Below are 18412 nucleotides of genomic sequence, written 5' to 3'. Positions count from 1 at the left end.
TCCTCCATATAATAAATATTTCATGTTGATTGCCTGTTGGAACGATGATACTTTGGATAGACTGGGTTAAAGAAACCATGTTATTAAAATTAATTTCACATGCTTTTTTATTTTTTTTTTTTACTCGCTTAATGTGGCTGCTAGAAAATTACAAATTTCACACGCAGCTCTTAGTAAAGTTCTCCTGGGCCAGTAGTCAGCAAACTCATTAGTCAACAGAGCCAAATATTAACAGTACAACGATTGAAATTTCTTTTGAGAGCCTAATTTTTTAAACTTCTTCTAACGCCACTTCTTCAAAATAGACTCGCCCAGGCCGTGATATTTTGTGGAAGAGCCACACTCAAGGGGCCAAAGAGCCACATGTGGCTCGCGAGCCGCAGTTTGCTGACCACGGTCCTGGGGAGTGCTGGTCTGAGAATCCTTATCACTGAGTTACTTCCTTGCCAGATGGTAAAGAACAACTGCTTTCACCATTATGCCCCTCATCCTGCCCCATGTCGCTGATGTTTCCCTTCCCCCTCCCTGCATTGCTTTTCTCCCTCGTGCTCATCATATTTATCGGGTTTATTCTTGGTGCCCCCAGAATCCCTGTCTCCAGGACAGGGCCCAGCATGTTGTAGGTACTCAGCTAATGTTTGGGAATTCAATGAAGACTCAAATGATGCCTGTCGTTTGCTCTGCACACACTAACCAACTATCTGCCAAGAGGGGGAGAAAGTGAGATGTAGAAATAGAATGGTGTTTTAGGAACTCAAAGGAATATGAGAAAGTTGGTAGAGGAAGAGAAAAATAGAGTAAATTGAATTGAAAGTTATTTGGGGTTGTATGGCATGGCTCCCTCCTGTGCTCCAGCTTCATGGCACCATCTCATTCCTTAAATTTACCAAGCTTCTTCCCACCCATGCTCTCTGTCTTAGCCATTCCCTTTGTCTAGAAAGTTCTTCCCCCACTGACCAGATTCCTCCTCATCATCCATGAGACCTCAGCTTGAGACAGATCCTCCCTGGGTCCCAGACTAGTTAATGTGAACTGCTGTGTGCTATCAGAGCTGTTGTCTTCTGGTTCTCTCTAAGAATGCATCATACCAGTGGTGGGTTCATTCATTGTGTCCATATTTTTGTTAAACATTTTTCTTCTGTACCAGCTCCATGGGGCAGGGAGAGTCTTGTGTGTTGCACTGCCTGGCACATAGGACATACTCAGATGCACATTTGAGATGCAAAAAAAGGTCTGTCCAATCTAAAATGCCATCTCTGCTCTAAGAGTAGTCTTGAAAAAGAGTTAGGATCAACCCCGTCTTAGTTTGGGGTTCCCCAAAATAGGCCCTGAAACAAGGATTTAGGTGCAAGTAGTTCATCTGGGAGGTGACCCCAGGAAGTGTTGATGGGTAGGCAGTGTTGATTCCGGTAGGCAGCTGGGACCAATCCCTCTTGGGAACACATCGTAGAGCCATTTGGAATAAGAGGTGAGGAAGCCTGGGAATTGATCCACCTACTCCCAGCAGTCTCTGGTTGCGGGCTGCTCCCATAGGGGCCTGTCTCAGTTTTGTAGAGAGCCCTCAGACAAAGAGATGCAGATACTGGTTGTTATAGGCCAAAGTGGTAAGGTCCAGATCCCTGGCAAAGACTGATGACACCTTCAAATTATTTGCTTAGCCACCCTCCACTGGTTTTCAGCATCTCTAGTCCATCATCTGAAGTGATGGTGACAGCCTTTTCTGCTGAGTGGCTCCACAGTAGCTCATTCTACATCACTTACCTTGGAAATGGACTCCTTCAGGAAACAGGGCAGGGAGATTCTCCAGGGAGCCTTAGGAGGAGGCGCTGTGGGACCCCTTTTCTCACCAGTAACACTTTTACAAACGAGGTCTTAGTAGGTGGGGGTCTTTGCAGGTGGGGGAGGGGTCTACAGAAGGCTTGTCTTACCGGGATTTGCAAGAGTGACTCATTTTGACCTGAGACTTGGGGTCTATAGCTGCTTTCTAGAGCCAGTGCCAGCTGGTCCACATGTCAGGGCCACATCTCTTCCTGGTTTGTCCGTTTTTCCATTTATTTACGAGTAGCTTCCTGTGTGCCGGGCACTGTGCCAACCACTTGGCAACTATCAATTCATTTAGTCCTCACAGCCCTTTGCGGTGTGCTGTCGTTTGAAGTGTAGTGCTGAGTACTGTACTCTCAGGTGCTGTTGTCATCGCATTGTACGAAGGGGGAAACTGAGGCATGGCGCAGGGAAGTGCCTCGCCCAAGGTCACCCAGCTGGGAAGTGGCAGAACTAGGACTTGAACCCATGTCGTCTGGGCTATTAATACTGAACTACTTTCCTGCCAGTTGGTGAAGAGCACCAAGCCCCTAAAGGCTCTGCCACTCTCCCAGTCTCTCCCCCAGTGCCCCCAGGCTCCCCACAACCCATTCTGATTGTGGTTGTGAAATGTATTGGTCATCCCCCCGACCACATTCCATTCCTCCTACTCCAGCATTTATTTTCATCAACCGTCCACCTGTTTGGGGTCATAAATCACCTGTTACCCCGTGAGGCAGGTAACATTAACACTGTTTCTACAGGTGACAGAACTGAGGCCCAGCAATGGAACGTCACCTGCCTGTGGTCACCCAGCCAATAACTGACAACATCCAACCCCAAGCACCCCCCCCATCTGTCTGACCCCGACCCTGACCCTGAAACCCACCCTCTGTTTTCCATTCTGGTCTCTTTCTTCCAGCATCTTGGCGACAGTTGGGACAGAGTTTGACCTACGGACACTGAGGGCAGTTCGAGTGCTGCGGCCGCTCAAGCTGGTGTCTGGAATCCCAAGTGCGTGAGTTTCCGATCCTGGCAAGGGGTCTGCTCAGGGCCCTGGAGGAGTCAGTTTCCCCTCTGCATCTCAGGAGGGGCCCCCGAGTGCCCCCCTACCCTGTGTCGGGGCAGCCTCCGCTTTGGGGAGGCTCCCCAGGGAACCCTCGGGAACCTGGCTTCGGGTCTGGGGGAGCTCCTGAGAGCAGGCCCGGAGCCTCGTCCATAACCACAGCCCCCGTTTAGGGAGGGCCTGCTGTTTCTCAGGAGCCGCGCTGAGTGCCACACGCCGTCTCACTCAGTACTCACAGCCCCCCGAAGCTGCGAGCACTGACATCTCCATTTCGCAGATGGGGAAACGGGCTCAGGGCGGCTGAGTAACTGGGTCCAGGTGCCATGGCTGCTCGTGGCAGAACTAGGAGTTGGCCAGTGCGGCCCCACGCCTGGGCAGTGACCCTGGTGGCCATCACCGTTACCGTTTCTCGAATGCCTGTGTGGTGTACCAGGCACGGCACAAAGAGCTTTCTATGCATTATTTTAGTTCATTATTGTCATCACCCCATAAACCCGTTTTACAGATGAAAAGGCTGAGAGGCGGAAAGGTTAAACTACTCACCTGAGTTCTTGCAGCTTTTTGGCGACGAGCCCCAAAGTCCATTCTCGTTCCACACTGCTTCCTCGTGCTCTAAGGATGCTTCTCCTCCAGCCTCTGGCGGTGGCTGCAATATTCAGGGTCAGGGTTATGCTCGGCTGCAAAAACCAAACAAACACCGAGCTGGCCCTTTTCTGTCCCACTGCCTCGGTTATTATTATGTGCCAGGCACTGTTCTGAGTATTTGCTATTTTAAAACTCATTGACCCTCATCACAAGCCTGTGGTGTGGGTTCTATCACTGCCACCATTTTCATTGGTGTCGTTCTTCAGGTTCATTGCCATCCGGATTGAAAGAGTAGGATTTCCCGGAAGACCACCAGCAGGGTCTTTTTGTAGAAAGAAGGCACTTCTGGTCAGGTGTCCGCGAGGTCCCAGCAGGTGCCTGCATCATTTTAAACTAAGAGCCATCCCAAAGCTAGTGCTAACAGGAGTCTGGCATGTCAGGTACTTGGCTAGGTATGCACTCCCTCATTTAGTTGTGGGAGGGAGGTACTGTTGTGATGCCCATTTACAGATGAAGAAACCGAGGTTCGGAATGGCTGCTTGACTTGTTCAAGGTCACATTGCCAGCAAGTAGATGACTAGGGCTGTCTGGTCCCCTCAAAGCAGACTTGGGTGTTCAGATGCCCCTTCTTTATGGGGGGAGGAGGTTGTCAGGAGGAAGGGGGGAGGGAATGGAGTGTGAATAGCACCAGGGTTGTCCTCCCATGGGAGGCAAGGAGGCTGGCCTTTTGTCCTCTCTGGTCAATTATTGGGGGTGGGAGGTGGGGCAGCAACAGTCTCCCAGGTGAGGCATCTCTTTATCACCAGGGGTACCTCTGTGAAGAGGAGGGGAGCCGGAAGCCCTTAGCAGCCAATGCTCACAGCAGCCGCAGGGTGGGTGCACCCACAGCAGAGGGGTTCTGGCTTGGCCCACGGTGCCACGCTGCCTTCATTAGCATCGCCTTCCATTGGGCCCCGGGGAGCAGCATCGTCCCCTGGGGCCATCTCGACAGGGTCCCTCTCCTGTAGGGTCTCCTCCTGTCAGGAGGGGCTGATCTGGGCCGTGCAAAGTTCTTTCCTCAAGAAGCAAGTCCCAGGTTATATGTTGGAACCCTAATTTTAACCACAGACTGTCCTAACACAGAGCCCAGCGGTTACAGACATGGGCTCTGACGTCACTCAGACCCGGGTTTGGATCCCGGCTCTGTTGTTTCTCGGGCCCTTGGGGGAATCACGACAGCTCTCTGTGCCTTGCTTCCACCTCTGCAAAGCGGGGATCGTTTTACACATGCGCCCACCTCGGGGTGGGCTGGTGCCGGAAGCCAATGGAATTACGTCTGGTTTCTCTGGATTGGAACTGGGATGCCGACTGCTTGCCCGTGCACAGTGGCAGCTAACTTGTCTACATGGTGCTTTGGCATAAATTAGGAAAAGATGCCCTGGTTGGTGGGGGGAAATTTTAGTAAAAGGCGCCCCGCGCTGGGTGAGAGCCACCCAGCACCTGGGACCATGGCCCAGAAAGCAATGGAGTTCCACTCCTTTTAGCCCGCAGGTTCATCAAATGACACAGCGTATATCAAATACTTTTTTAAATGTTTTAAAATAAGTGCTTTTAAACATTAAGGGGGGTTGTTCCTATTATAATAATGAGCAGCCTCTGTGTGTCCTTTCTTCACCATCAACCCTCCCCAGCCTCCCTTGGGCTGTGGGTTCCCTCGGAAGCATGGCGGGGAGGGCGGGTCAGGGAGGGCTTCTGGGTAACTGCTCACGGCCATGGGGCATCTCTCTTTGTCTCCCCAGGTTTACAAGTCGTCCTGAAGTCGATCATGAAGGCGATGATCCCCTTGCTGCAGATCGGCCTTCTCCTATTTTTTGCAATCCTTATTTTTGCAATCATAGGGTTAGAATTTTATATGGGGAAATTTCATACCACCTGCTTTGAAGAGGGGACAGGTAGGTCCGAACATCATACTATTTTTTCCCAACCTTGCTCCCGTTTATTTTCCTCCCCCGGGGACGAGCTCCTGGGAGGGCTCTGCAGGGTTCGCGTCTCCGGGAAGCTTCCAAATGCACTGCAGGCAAGACGGGGAGTAGCAGCACCCCAGATCTTGTTGTTGCTAGGGCCTTGCTTTGGGGTTCCCCAGAAGCTGTCCCAGGCGTAAGTAGTTTATTTGGGAAGTGGTCCCAGGAGGTGCCATCGGGGGCGTGTGGAAGTCAGACAGGGAAGGGAAGACAGCTCGTAAAGGGGTGTTATCAAGCAGATTACCACTGTGGGCAACTGGGGCTCGGTCCCATTGGGCACCTCGGGGAGACAGCCGAGGACACACACCTCACTGCCGGGCCCCTGAGGAGCGAGGGAGCTGGGCACTTGTTCACTGACCTCTGCCCATCACTGGTGAGGACGGCTCCTGGGTGGGCATGAAGGTGTTTTCAGGTGGGAGCAGGCAGGGCAGGTGGCAGCAGGACACGGACAGGGTGCCAGCCATCTCTGCCAAATTCCCTGGCAATGCCCACAGCCCACGCTGAGTCCCAGAGCAGGAAGCGGAAGGGCCCCCTGGCCAGGGGTCTGATTGCTTTCTGCGTGGTGACCTGAAGAAAAGGAGAACGGGGATGACTTCTGCATGTGCCTAAAACACTCCAGCTGGGAGTCCTGGCCCCGGCCAGTCAGAACAAGGTCCTCGTCCCTGTCCTTTCCACGCTGTGTCAGCGTCAGCCCCGTAGTGGCCGGGGCAAGACGGATGGGTGTGGGGCCAGCAGGAGAAAGGCCAGGAGGCACCCCCCGGGACTCAGCTCGGAGTCAGCAATGTGGCGGGGCAGTGTCCCCACTACCCACACACTCAGGGACCCCATAGCTTCCAGATACATTTTCAGTTAAATCCCCTGCTGCCAAGAACCAACAGGAATCGCATCAGGAGGGATGCCGGTGTTTCCGGGTTTGGACCACTGGCTGTCTCGGCGCCAACGGGCTGAATGGAAGCGCTAGTCCTGGGTCCGGGGCTCCGTGAGTTGAAGGAATGGACAGAGCGGAAGGTGGAGCTGAAAGAGACCCCACGTAGGAAGGAGAGAGGTTGTCGGCAGGTCTTGCTAGGAGGAGATTCTGCCATGGAGAGCCTTCCCACCCACCTGCTCTGCCGTGACCCCCAAGCGGCTCAGTCCCCTCCCCTGTAGGAAAGGTTTATTTGAGATGCTTTTTTTCCCTTTTTTTTTTTCTTCTTGCTCCTCTTGTCTCCTTCTCTCCTGAGCGTGTGAAGTTCGCTCAATATGGGATGTCCTAATTATTTCTTTCCCCGATGAAGAAGGTGCTAATTGAGGCAGAGCTATTTCTGCGCCTGGCCTCATCACCAGGCGGGAATTCGGGGAGAGAGACAGGGCAGGGCCCCCCGGAAAAAGCAGCCAGGAGCCGAGAAACCAGGACATCTGGGTCCTAGATTTGGTCAATTGGTTGGCTTTTTTTTTTTTTTTTTCTTTCCAGCCAAGAAGACACATAACGGGCTTAGGTCTGAGTGGGGTTGTGAGGGGACAGGCGTGGGTGGGGCCACCAGAGGTGGGAAGCCTCTGTTTAGGAAGATGACTGAGGAGCTCACGATGAAAATTATCAGGCGTGTGAGTAAGAGACAGATATATACAGACACCCAGGCAGCAGGTTAATTTTAAAATATATTTATAACCAAATTCCTCAGACTCTGGAGGGTTGCTTTTCCAGAAGCAGCGCTCCGAGTGTTTCACGACGGGAGGCAGGGCGTTGAGGGGGATCGGGATCAAGAACGCCACTGGGCAAAGCCGCTAAAGATAGACGAGTTTTCAGTTGCATTTCTTTGTCATCAGGAGCCCAGCTCCTGTGCTCCCAGCACCGTGCTAAATGCTCACAGAAACACAAAGATAAAGTGGAATTCTACCCGCTTTCCAGCAGCTCCCAGAATAGTTTAAGGAGACAAGTGCCCTCCTTTGCAACCAACTCATAGTAATGAAAACGAATGCAAGTTGTTATCCCCATGCTGTGAACATGCGAGAGCTACCGTAGCCCTGAGGACGAGGAGGGACCAGTGTTCAGTGCGGTAACACGGGTAGGAATGGAGCCAGACTTGGGCACAGGGTGAAGGCAGAAGGTTCCCAGCAGGGGCAACCTTCCCAACAAACAATGGTTCTCATCCTATCTAATAAAGAGGGAATATGCTAATTGACCGTCACGCCCTCACAAAGATGGCGGTGCCCACAGCCAATAAGGAGGGAATATGCTCAGGTAACCAGGGCCGGCCGAGGCTTGTGTTGCCGGCAGTAGCAGCAGCAGAGGTGTGATGGGCGTGTCGCCTTCCCCTGATCGCTAGGTCGCCTCCTGCCCCTGAGGACTGCCAGACTGATGGGGGCAGGCCAGGCTGAGGAACGCCCCCCCCCCCCTCCAGTGTATGAATTTTCATGCACCGGGCCTCTAGTTTTGTAGAGGAGCTAATGGATTTTTTGCCCTGCCCTGAGCCTTATGTTTAAACCATAGCCCCTCCACCAGGTCCAGGGTGAATGGGAAGGTGTTTCCAGCCCCTTAAACTAATGACACTTTTGAGAGCAGTGGGCATTGGTTTGCATGACTTGGAGTTTCTGTTTAACTCAGCTTCAAAGGCCAGTGAGATGCCTGCATTCCCTGCTGGTTTATGTCCCTGTGCTGAGTGGAGGCTGGACCTGTGCGCACAGCCTGGAGCACATGCCCTCAGACAGGTTTTCATCCAGTGGGAAGCTTGAGTTTACACACTCCACTGTCTGTTTTCTCGGTGGATAATGTCACTCTCTGAAAACCTTCAGAAATGTCACTCCCTGTATAGGGTCCTCTCTCGTCTGCCGCTCTGCTCCGCTGGGGACACGCCCGGGACGTGTGCTCCGCTGACTCCATGTGTTCACACAGGCATCTCTCCCTCCCGATCAGCCCCTCGGTTTAGACCTGACTGTCAGCCCCAGCCCACCTTTGCCGAGAAGCTGTCTGATTTCTAGCAAAAGGCTCATCCTTTTGCACGTGTGGCATTTTCACAATCTGCCTCCTGCTCTGGGGGGAGAAAGCTTAGCTCCTGTGCCTAAGAGTAAGTACTATATGTACTGGCCTTCGTCGCCCCCAGAACCAGCTCCCTGAGCCCAGCACATCTCAAGAGAAAAAAAAAAAATCAGGCTACAGAAGGATAGCACAGTGTGATGGACAACTCTGCCCTAATGGAGTCTGGAGAACACTGCACCCAGCTACCTCACAATGCACACAGCACATTTACCAGAGTTGACTGTATTAGGGACCATCGAGCACATCTTGACAAATTGCAAAAGACTGAATAATACAGAACATATCCACTAGCCACAATGCAATTAAGCTGGAAATCGGTAACAAAAAAGACCATTCTAAATGTGTCTGGAAATTAGGAGACATGGTTATTTGTGGGTGAAATAGTAGGATGTCTGAGATTTTCTTTAAAAATACTCTCGTGGCAAGGCAAGATGTGGGAAGGGATATAGATGAAACAAGAGTAGCTCTGAGTTGATAAATATTGTAATTGGTGATAGGTACATGAGAATTCGTTATACTACTCTATTTTACATATCTCTGACAAGATTTTTTTTTAAAGAGAAATACTTCTTGGTTATCCCTGGGTCAAAGAAGAAATAATAGTGGAAATTGCCAAATATTTTACCTGAACAATGATGACACATGACAGAATTAACAGCGTGCAGCTAAAGCCACACTTAAAAGCAATGTATAGCTTTAAAGGAAGTTAATTCACCTAAAAAATGTAGGAAAAGTAATAAAGCTTAGAGAAGAAATTCATGAAATAGAAAACAATGAATAAATCAACAAAGGCAAGTGTTGGGTTTGTTTTTAACAAATTTGATAAATTCGTCCCAATAGCCCTTTTTTTTTTTTTCTTTTTTCAACAGCATTGCCTCTTCCTGGGCCCCTACTTCTCAGAGCTTTCTTCCCAGGCTCCTTCTCCTGACTTTCCTCCCCTTCCCTTTCACAGATGACATTCAGAGTGAGTCTCCGGCTCCATGTGGGACAGAGGAACCCGCCCGCACCTGCCCCAATGGGACCAAATGCCAGCCCTACTGGGAAGGGCCCAACAACGGGATCACTCAGTTCGACAACATCCTGTTTGCAGTGCTGACTGTTTTCCAGTGCATCACCATGGAAGGCTGGACTGACCTCCTCTACAACGTGAGTGACGAGGGCTAGAGGGAGGGGGCCCCCCGGGACCAGCCAGCTCCTGAGGCCGCAATCGGGGGACCCTGAGCCAGGGAGGCAGCCCAGGGACAACTCAACATGTTCCCAGAAGAGCAGGCCTGAAGCTCGGACCTTTGAGGATGGGCGGGGGTTTGGGGGGGTCGGGGGTTGGTCATCCCCAGAACTCTTTAAGTAGGGAAGGCCCCTCGGGACATGGGAATCCAGAGGGCACATGGATGTTGGATACTTTTTCGCTGTGCGGGTGTTTAAATATAATTTCAGATTTTTTAATACAGGCACTTCACCTTCATGGCGCTTCACCCATTGTGCTTCGCAGATTTTTCTTTTTCTTTTTTTTTTTTTTTTTTTTTTTTACTAATTGAAGGTTTATGGCAACTTGCTTTGAGCAAGTCTGTTGGTTTAACTTGTAGAGAAGTCATTTCTTTAAACTCTCACTAAAGTCTGGGACAGAAAAGATAGACGATTGATTGGGAGCAGGAGAGCCCACCTCAGGTTTTGGTTTTGGTTTTGGTTGTGGTTTTCAGTTTTACGGAGGATAATTGACATCCCACACTATCGTTTGGTGCAGCATCATGACTGGGCTGACATATGTTGTAAACTGATGAGCACAGTGAGTTCAGTTATCATCCATCACCTCATATGGTTACCCAAACAATGGTTCTTTTTCCTGCGACGAGTACGGTTAGGATCCGCTCTCTTAGCATCTTTCTGGGGTCCCAGACAGGGATGATAACTAGAGGCACCTTGCTGAACATTACCTCCCCAGTACCTGTTTATCTTGTCTGGAAGTTTGTATCTCTGACCAGCTTCACCCAGCTCCCTCTCCCCTGCCTCTTGGTAACCACAAACCTGATCTCTTTTTCTAAGAGTTTGGTTTCTTTTGACTCCAGTGTAAGTGAGATCATACATTATTAGTCTTTCTCTGGTTTATTTCACTCAGCATAATGCCCGCAAGCGTCATCCACGGTGTCACAACTTGCAGGATTTCCTTCTTTCTTATGGCTGAATCATATTCCACTGTGTGTGTGTGTGTGTGTGTGTGTGTGTGTGTGTGTGTGTGTGTGACATTTTCCTCACCCATCCATTCATTGGTGGGTACTTAGGTTGCGTCCATGTCTTGACTATTTTGAATAATGCTGCAATGAACATGGGGGTGTAGATATCTCTTCAGTTTAGTGTTTTCATTTCCTTTGAATAAGTATCCAGAACTGTAATTACTGGATCATATGGTAGTTCTATTTTTAATTTTTGAGGATAACAGCCCCACCAACAGTGCACGAAGGTGCCTTTTCTCCACATCCTCGCCATCACTTGTCTCGTTTTTTGGACGATGGTCATTCTAAAAGGCACGATGTGATGCCTGATTGTTCTGCCTCAGAGATCCTTACCTTGTTGAGCCACAGACCACTTTGTCATCAGATGATTTTAAAGGCATAAATTTAAAAAGATGAGATAATAAAGGAAGCCAAATGGATTGAAATTGTTACCAAAATATTTTTTAAAACAGATTTGTGAGCCCTAGTCAGTTTGGCTCAGTGGATAGAGTGTCGGCCTGGGGACTGAAGGGTCCCAGGTTCCATTCCAGTCAAGGGCACATGCTTGGGTTGCAAAATTGACCCCCAGTAGGGGACATGCAGGAGGCAGCCAATCAATGATTCTCTCTCATCACTGATGTTTCTGTCTCTCCCCCCACCTCCCTTTCTCTCTGAAATCAATAAAAATATAAGTAAATAAATACAGATCTGTGATGCAGTTTTAGACTTGATAACCCATTGCCAATGGACCTGGTGATGGTTCAGAGAAATCCCGTCGTTTCATGAGAGTATGAAGCTCAAAAGAATTTGTGCAATATCTGTAAACTGTATGCGATTTCTGGTGGTGCCAAGCATCACGGTTCTGTCCAGACAGCTGCCTCCCTCCGTAATGGGAGAGAATGCCCATCTCCTGTGGAAATTTGGAAAGTGAAGGATTAACGTTGTTCTCTTCAAATTCACAGACTCCTTGAATTCTATCCTCAGGAGTCCCCAGGGTTTCCCCTCTCCCCCCACCAACAGTTGAGACTAAAGGACTCTCACAAGTGACTTCTTCCGTCGCTGGGCCTAGAAACCCTCAGAGGAGGTGACAGTTTAGGTGATAGGTGGGTCCTTGCAGTGGGATTAGTGCCTTTATAAGAAGAGACACTGAGCCCTAGCCGGTTTGGCTCAGTGGATAGAGCATCGGCCTGCAGACTGAAGGGTCCTGGGTTCAATTCTGGTCAAAGCCTCATGCCCAGGTTGCGGGCTCAATCCCCAATTGGGGGTGTGCAGGAAGCAGCCTATCAGTGATTCTCTCTCATCATTGATGTTTCTATCTCTTTCTCCATCTCCTTTCCTCTCTGAAGTCAATAAAAAATATATGTTTTTTTAAAAAAAGAGAAGAGACACCAAGAACTTAGTTGTGTGTGTCTGTCTCTCTGTGTCTGTCTCTTCCTCCTCCTCCTCCTCCTCCTCCTCCTCCTCCTCCTCCTCCTCCTCCTCTTTCCCACCTCTCTGTGATTTCCTGTGTTTCTCTCACTATTTCTTTCTCCGTTAATGTTAATTAAGAAGGCAACAAAATGGTGTTTAGTTGGTGATTATAAACACATGCCCCTTGACAAATGATCGCTAATGGTTGAAGCTGATCTTGACCTAAGCCCTTTTTCATTCGTAGATGTTCATTTTGGCCAATATCAAAGCATCAGATTTGGGGGGGACTATAAATGACATTTTCATTCAACGAGCCTTCGTTGAGTGTATCCCGTGTGCCGGCACTCCTGCAGGCACCGAGGATGTGCAGTGAACAGAGGAGGCCGATCCCTGTTTGAGGGAAGTTGACATTTTTGTGGGGGAAGCAGGCATTCAATAAGATAAGAGATACATATTTTTATATATTTATAAAGGGCAGATAATATCTTAAATGGTTCAGGCTATGTGGGCCATGCAATCTCTGTTGCAACTACTCAACCTTCTGTCTTAGCATAATATCAGCCACAGAGAAAATACATCATGAATGGGCTTGGATGTGTGACAACAAAACCTTAATTGACAAAACAGGTGGCTGTAGTTTGCCAACTCCTGTGTCAGAAAATGATTAAAGTTCAGGAGAAAAATAAAACAGTAGAGGGGTTGTGGATTGTCAAGGTGAGAGGTTGCAGCTCTTCTAACAAGATCTGAAGCAGATGAGGAGGAGGAGCCATGCATGTACGTAAGAGTAGAGAGACTGAGGCCAACAGGACAGCCAGTGCAAAGGCCCTGGGGCAGGAGTGAGCTTGGCATTTGTAAGAAGCCACAAGACAGCCCATGTGGCTGGAAGGGAGTGAGTGAGTGAGGGCAAGAGGGAGCTGGTGAGTCCAAAGATGGTGACAGATATCGCACAGGAAGAGACACTATAATGTATCATTCAAACCGGGACAATTTTGAAAATAAATGAGGAAAGGAGGACTCAGACATTTTTAACAGGCATTGCATGACCTATAACAGGTATAAACTGGGACATGCAGCCTTCCTCGTGGCCACTGTGGGCCTTTATCTCTTTCACCATCAAATCCACCCTATTTTTATTCCATGTGCTGTGGTATTGGGTGTTCTCCTGAGCTGAGTATTTTTTTTTACATCCTCTATATTTTTCCTGAATGAACCATGCTAAAAAAAAAAAAAAATCAGAGGGAAATAAACCATAAAACAGAAGGCACTTAAGGATTTTACTGGGACTCAGCCATTAATTTGTCTGACGAGTATTTATCGAGCGCTTGCTAAGCACCAGGCGCCACGCTAGGCACTGGCAGTGCTGGAACGAATCAGTACCTCCCCTCTCCTTTAAGGCTCTCACGGGCCAGTCGTTCTAAACATAAAGTACTATGTAAGCTCAGCCAAGGGGTGAGATAGGAAAAAAGTCAGATATAGGCCAGAGTAACAGCCTAGCCCCAGCCGTGCCATCCACACTGTTTGTGAACCAGGCAAATACACTGCCTCTCTCAGCCTCAGTTTCCCCATCCACTGAGTGTGGCAGTCGTAGGAATCAAGGGGTGTTTTGTCAGCTCACGGGGTTCTATGAAAGCGACCGGGGGTGTCCCACCTGCCTCTCAGTTCCCGGGAATACAGCCTGATCATTGGAAGGAGAGATAAATACACTTCCCAGTCATTCGTATTATTTAAACAACCCCCCCTCAGGGACCTCCGGTTGACATGCATTCCCCATGCAACCAACACTTCGTGAGCAACTACTGAGTGCCAAGTCCTGCTCTGGGCACTGGGGAGTGGGGTTTTAGGGAGCAAAGAATCTGTAAACAAGTGGATGCGTAAATCGACAACTGATTCAGTGTGGGAAACATGCTGGAAAGAGAATGAGATGCTTGGTTGTGCTGAATAGAGGGGGAAACCTTTTGCCTGGGAGGTCTGGGAAGGTTTCTCTGAGAGGGGGTTCCTTGGAGTTTAAGGTTGAGTGAAAAGGAGGAATCAACCAAGCCAAGATATAGGGGAAGATGGGCTCCAGGCAGAGGCTCAGAGAACAGAAACAACCGGCTCATTGTAATCTTTTTTATATTTTTTTATTGATTTCATAGAGGAAGGGAGAAGGAGAGAGAGAGAGAAACATCAATGATGAGATAGAATCATTGATTGGCTGCCTCCTGCACGCCCCACACTGGGGATCGAGCCAACAACCAGGGCATGTGCCCTGACTGGGAATCGAGCTGTGACCTCCTGATTCGTAGGTCAGTGCTCAACCACTGAGCCATGCTGGCCGGACTGTAATCTTGAACTTGACCTTTTTGGGTACCAATTTCTCCATCAGATGTACAGGAGATGTCTTTTTTCCCCACCTGCCATTTGAGATCCATATAAGGGTCAGTGAGAAAGTGATATTTGAGAAAGACCTGAAGGAGATGAAGGAGCAAACTAAGGAGATGCCAGGGTGTATAAGTCAGGAAAGCTAGGTTATGCTGCAGAAACAAACATCCCCCAGAGTTGCCAGGGAAGGAGAAGGGGGCTCTGCTTAACGTGGTCACTTGGGACCTGCCTCATGATTGGAGCAGCCACCACATAGAACATTTCCACTTGCTGCCCTAAAAGGAAAGCGAGTCCTAGGGGGTCCCACACTGACCGTTCAGTGGTCTGGTCCAGAAGTGACCCAGGTATTTCCACTCCCTTTTCATTGGCCATCACTTACCATGGGGCCCGCGGCTCTCCACAGCAAGACCAGGAAGGGCCATCCAGCCACATCACCGGAAATAGGTTGCGACAGCACTAATGGGAAAAAGCGTTCCGGGCAGTGGAACTCCTTTAAGCTTTTGGAATAAAGACAAGACGCTCTTGAGAGCACATCCTTCTCGGTATTATTAATGGTTTTGACAAGCGAGCAAGTTCCCCAGCCTTTTCCTCCTCACTGCACCCAGACTCATGCACAACCCACCCTGAGCTGCCTGAGTAGATGAGACACAGGAGGGGCGGCTGTATCCCCCCACATTCTCTGCTGTCACAGACCGGCCGCGGCAACTCCAGGCTTTCCGTTTTGGAAATATATTTCCCATTTTGCTCCTGAGCAAACCCCAGGGAAAGCCCACCTCCTACTTAAAAACCCCTGCCAACTTCTTCATCAGTTATTGGACCCAGAGCATGGGAGTGACTAATTAGAGCTAGATTTGGAAGAGAACAAGTGTCTCTAAAATCAGGCAGCAGAACCCCAACCCCCAGGGAGTGAAAAGCAGACGATGGAGGAGGAGGGAGAGGAGGGACCATGTCTTGGGATTGAGGATTTGGGCTGTGTAGGGAGCTTAGACCCACCTCTCGTTCGGTTATTCATCAGGCATTTATTGAACACGGCCTGCCTGCCTGGCATGGTCCTAGGGAATGCAGCAGGAACAAAAAGTCCCTGGCCCTTGTGAACTGACATTCCCGCTGGGGAAGCGGACAGCATGCAGGAGAAATAAACAAGGAGATGCACTACGGGGATGGGGGGGGGGAGGGAATAGAGCAGGAAATGGGATTAGAAATGAAGGGTGCAAGTGTAAAGGGCCATCAGGGAAGGCCTTCCTGAGAAGGGGACATTTAAGCAGAGACCTGAAGGCAGTGAGGGCGGAGTCATGCAGGAATCTGGGGGAAGGACATTTCAGGTTGAGGGAAGCACCTGTGCAAAGGCCCTGCGGTGAGACTGTGCTTGGTGCCTTTGAGGGGGTGCGAGGAGGCCACGTGGCTTTAGCAGAGTGATGGGGAAGCGGGATGAGAGGAGATGAGGGCAGGGCGGTGACTGGGGGGGAACCGCACCTCTGCCTTTTAGTAGCTCAGCAACTGTTCGTTTTCTGTGGCTGCCGTAACAAAGGACCACTACAGGGTGGCTTTAAAACAACAGAAGTGTATTCGCTCACAGCTCTGGAATCCGCGTGTCAGCTGGGCCGAGCTCCCTTGGAGACTCTGGGCAGAGTCCTTCCTTGCCTCTCCCTGGTTTCCCATCGTGGCTGCCGGCCCTCGGCATTCTTTGGTGCGTGGCTGCTGTGTTCCTCTAATCCCTACCTTCATTGTCACATGACCGTCCTGTCCCCTGTGTATCTTGTCTTCACCTGGCATTTCCCTCTTAAAGGGATACCAGCCATATTGGATCAGGGCCCACCCTCATGACCTCATCTTACTTAACTTGACGGCAGCGACCAAGACCCTATTTCCAAGTAAGGTCCCATTTACAGGTCCAGGGGGTTAGGACTTCAACACATCTTTTGGGGGGAGACACAGTACAACCCACAACTGCAACCTTGGACATGAAACCTGAGCTCTCCATGCCTCAGTTTCCCCACACAGAAAAAAACGGAAAGGGGTTCGTTCGTGAGAGGATCACATGAGCTCAAGCAGGCTGAGTACCTAGCACAGTGGGTGTCTGTTATTATGCTAAACAGCATGACCTCGTAAGCCTAGCCTATTGGGGAGCTAGGATGTGGGTGGAGTCTGAGGTGGGGGCTGCCTTGGGCCCCCACCTCCTCCAGGGCCGAGTTGGGGCCTCAGCCTACTCTGTCCTATTGCTCTCCCCTGACCCGCCACTCTGTTCCCATCCCGAGCCTGCTTTTCCCGATGGCCCAGACTTTTTCTCCTGTTGGCCCGGGCCAGGCTCTGCCCTGCCTTGTGTCTAGCCTCGTTCTTCTGACAGTTCGACTTGCCAGAAGCAAAGCATCAGACTTTGGGGCTTGTTAGAACCAGGGCACGAGCTGGGGACTGGCCCATCATTGTCCCCAAAACCTGTCAGTGTCTGTAACGATGCCTTTTTGTTAGGTTGGTTTGGTTTCCGTTTTTCTTACTGTTAGATAATACACATAACATAAAATTTACCATCTCACCCATTTCTAAGTGCCCTGTTGAAGTACCCTCCACCTCCAGAACTTCCTCATCTTCCCAAACTGAAACTCTGTCCCCATGAAACACTAACACCCTATTCCCCCAGCCCCTAGCACTCACCATTCTACTTCCTTTCTCTGTGCGTTTGACTCCTGGGGACCTCATGTAAGTGGAATCATACACCATTTGTCCTTTTGTGACTGGTTTATGCCACTTAACACATGTCCTCGGGTTTCATCCATGTTGTAGCATGTGTCAGAATCTCCTTCCCTTTTAAGATAAAGTTGACTTTCTTTAAAAAAAAAAAAATTATTCAAGTAAAATAAACATACAGAAAACCCCACGAATCATAAGTGAGGAGCTTGATGGATTTTCACCAGCCCCCAGACCAGGGAACAGCAACTTCTGAGACTCAGAGGCCCCCCTTCCTGCCCCCACCCCAGTTGTTACCCCCCCCAAAGGGTGCCCCCTCTGGACCTCAGGATCATTAACTATAGTTTACCTATTTTTATATTTTGCATAAATGGACTCTTACATGTGCCCTCTTTTCAGTCTGGCTTCCTGTGTTTGACAACAGGCAGTCACTGCACCATATCCCACTTATTTCTCCTCTCCCGTTGATAAGGATTCGCATGGTCCCCAGTTCAGGACGATCCTGAAGATCACGTGTGCCTTTGGCAGGTGGCAGGCTCACACTCCCAGGAGGGGAATTTCCAGGTGGCGGTGAGGTACATAATTAACTTAGTAGAAATCCCCAACCCATTTTTCAAAACGGTTGTACTATGCATTATGGGTTGAATGTGTCCCCCCCCAACACACACACACAAAAAGTCCATATGTTGAAGTCCTAACCCCCAGTGTATTAGAATATGACCTTATTTGGAAATGGGGTCATTGCAGAAGTAGTTATGTTAAGGTAAGGTCCTTAGAGTGGGCTCTAATCCAGTATGACCGCAACCTTATCCAAAGGGGACATTTGGACACAGACATGCACGCGTCATGTGAAAATGAAGGCGGAGATCAGAGCGATGCCATGCAAGCCAAAGGACACCAATGATCGTCAGCAAACCCCCAGATGCCGGGGGTGAGGGGGTCGGGGGGAGGCCTGGCAGATTCTCCCTCACAGACCCCGGAAGGAACCAGCCCTGCCAACACCTTGAGCTTGGACTTCTGGCCTCCGGAGCTATGAGGCAATACATGTCTGCTGTTTTATGCCACCCCGAGTGTGGTTCTTGGTCAGCAGCCACAGGAAACGCAGACACCGTGTTACCCTCCCATCGACAGCACAGGAGGGTCCCAGGTCTGCCGTAGACTCACCTGACAGTAAAGGACCAGTGATGCTTTAAATTGCTGATCATACTGTTCTCTGATGATTGATCAGCAATGCTTTCAAGAAAAGACCTTAACCAAGGGGGCTGAGGGGGGGGGGGATATAAACAGT

The 18412-nt window shown here is 49.9% G+C and overlaps 1 protein-coding gene across 3 annotated transcripts in view; it reads left to right on the top strand.

The window, feature by feature from the left end:
• CACNA1A (calcium voltage-gated channel subunit alpha1 A) overlaps positions 1-18412 on the top strand; it is a 221062-nt gene that overhangs the window by 92940 nt on the left and 109710 nt on the right. For all 3 annotated transcript variants that reach the window (XM_054717352.1, XM_054717351.1, XM_054717353.1), the window contains exons 4-6: positions 2723-2814; positions 5230-5382; positions 9417-9610. In XM_054717352.1, coding sequence (XP_054573327.1) covers positions 2723-2814; positions 5230-5382; positions 9417-9610 — 439 coding nt within the window. The remainder of the gene's footprint in view (positions 1-2722; positions 2815-5229; positions 5383-9416; positions 9611-18412) is intronic.

Source organism: Eptesicus fuscus, chromosome 6 (assembly GCF_027574615.1).
Source record: "Eptesicus fuscus isolate TK198812 chromosome 6, DD_ASM_mEF_20220401, whole genome shotgun sequence".
Lineage (NCBI taxonomy): Eukaryota > Metazoa > Chordata > Mammalia > Chiroptera > Vespertilionidae > Eptesicus > Eptesicus fuscus.
The sequence above is the reverse complement of the archived record's forward strand: the minus strand, read 5'-3'. Positions and strand labels throughout refer to the sequence as shown.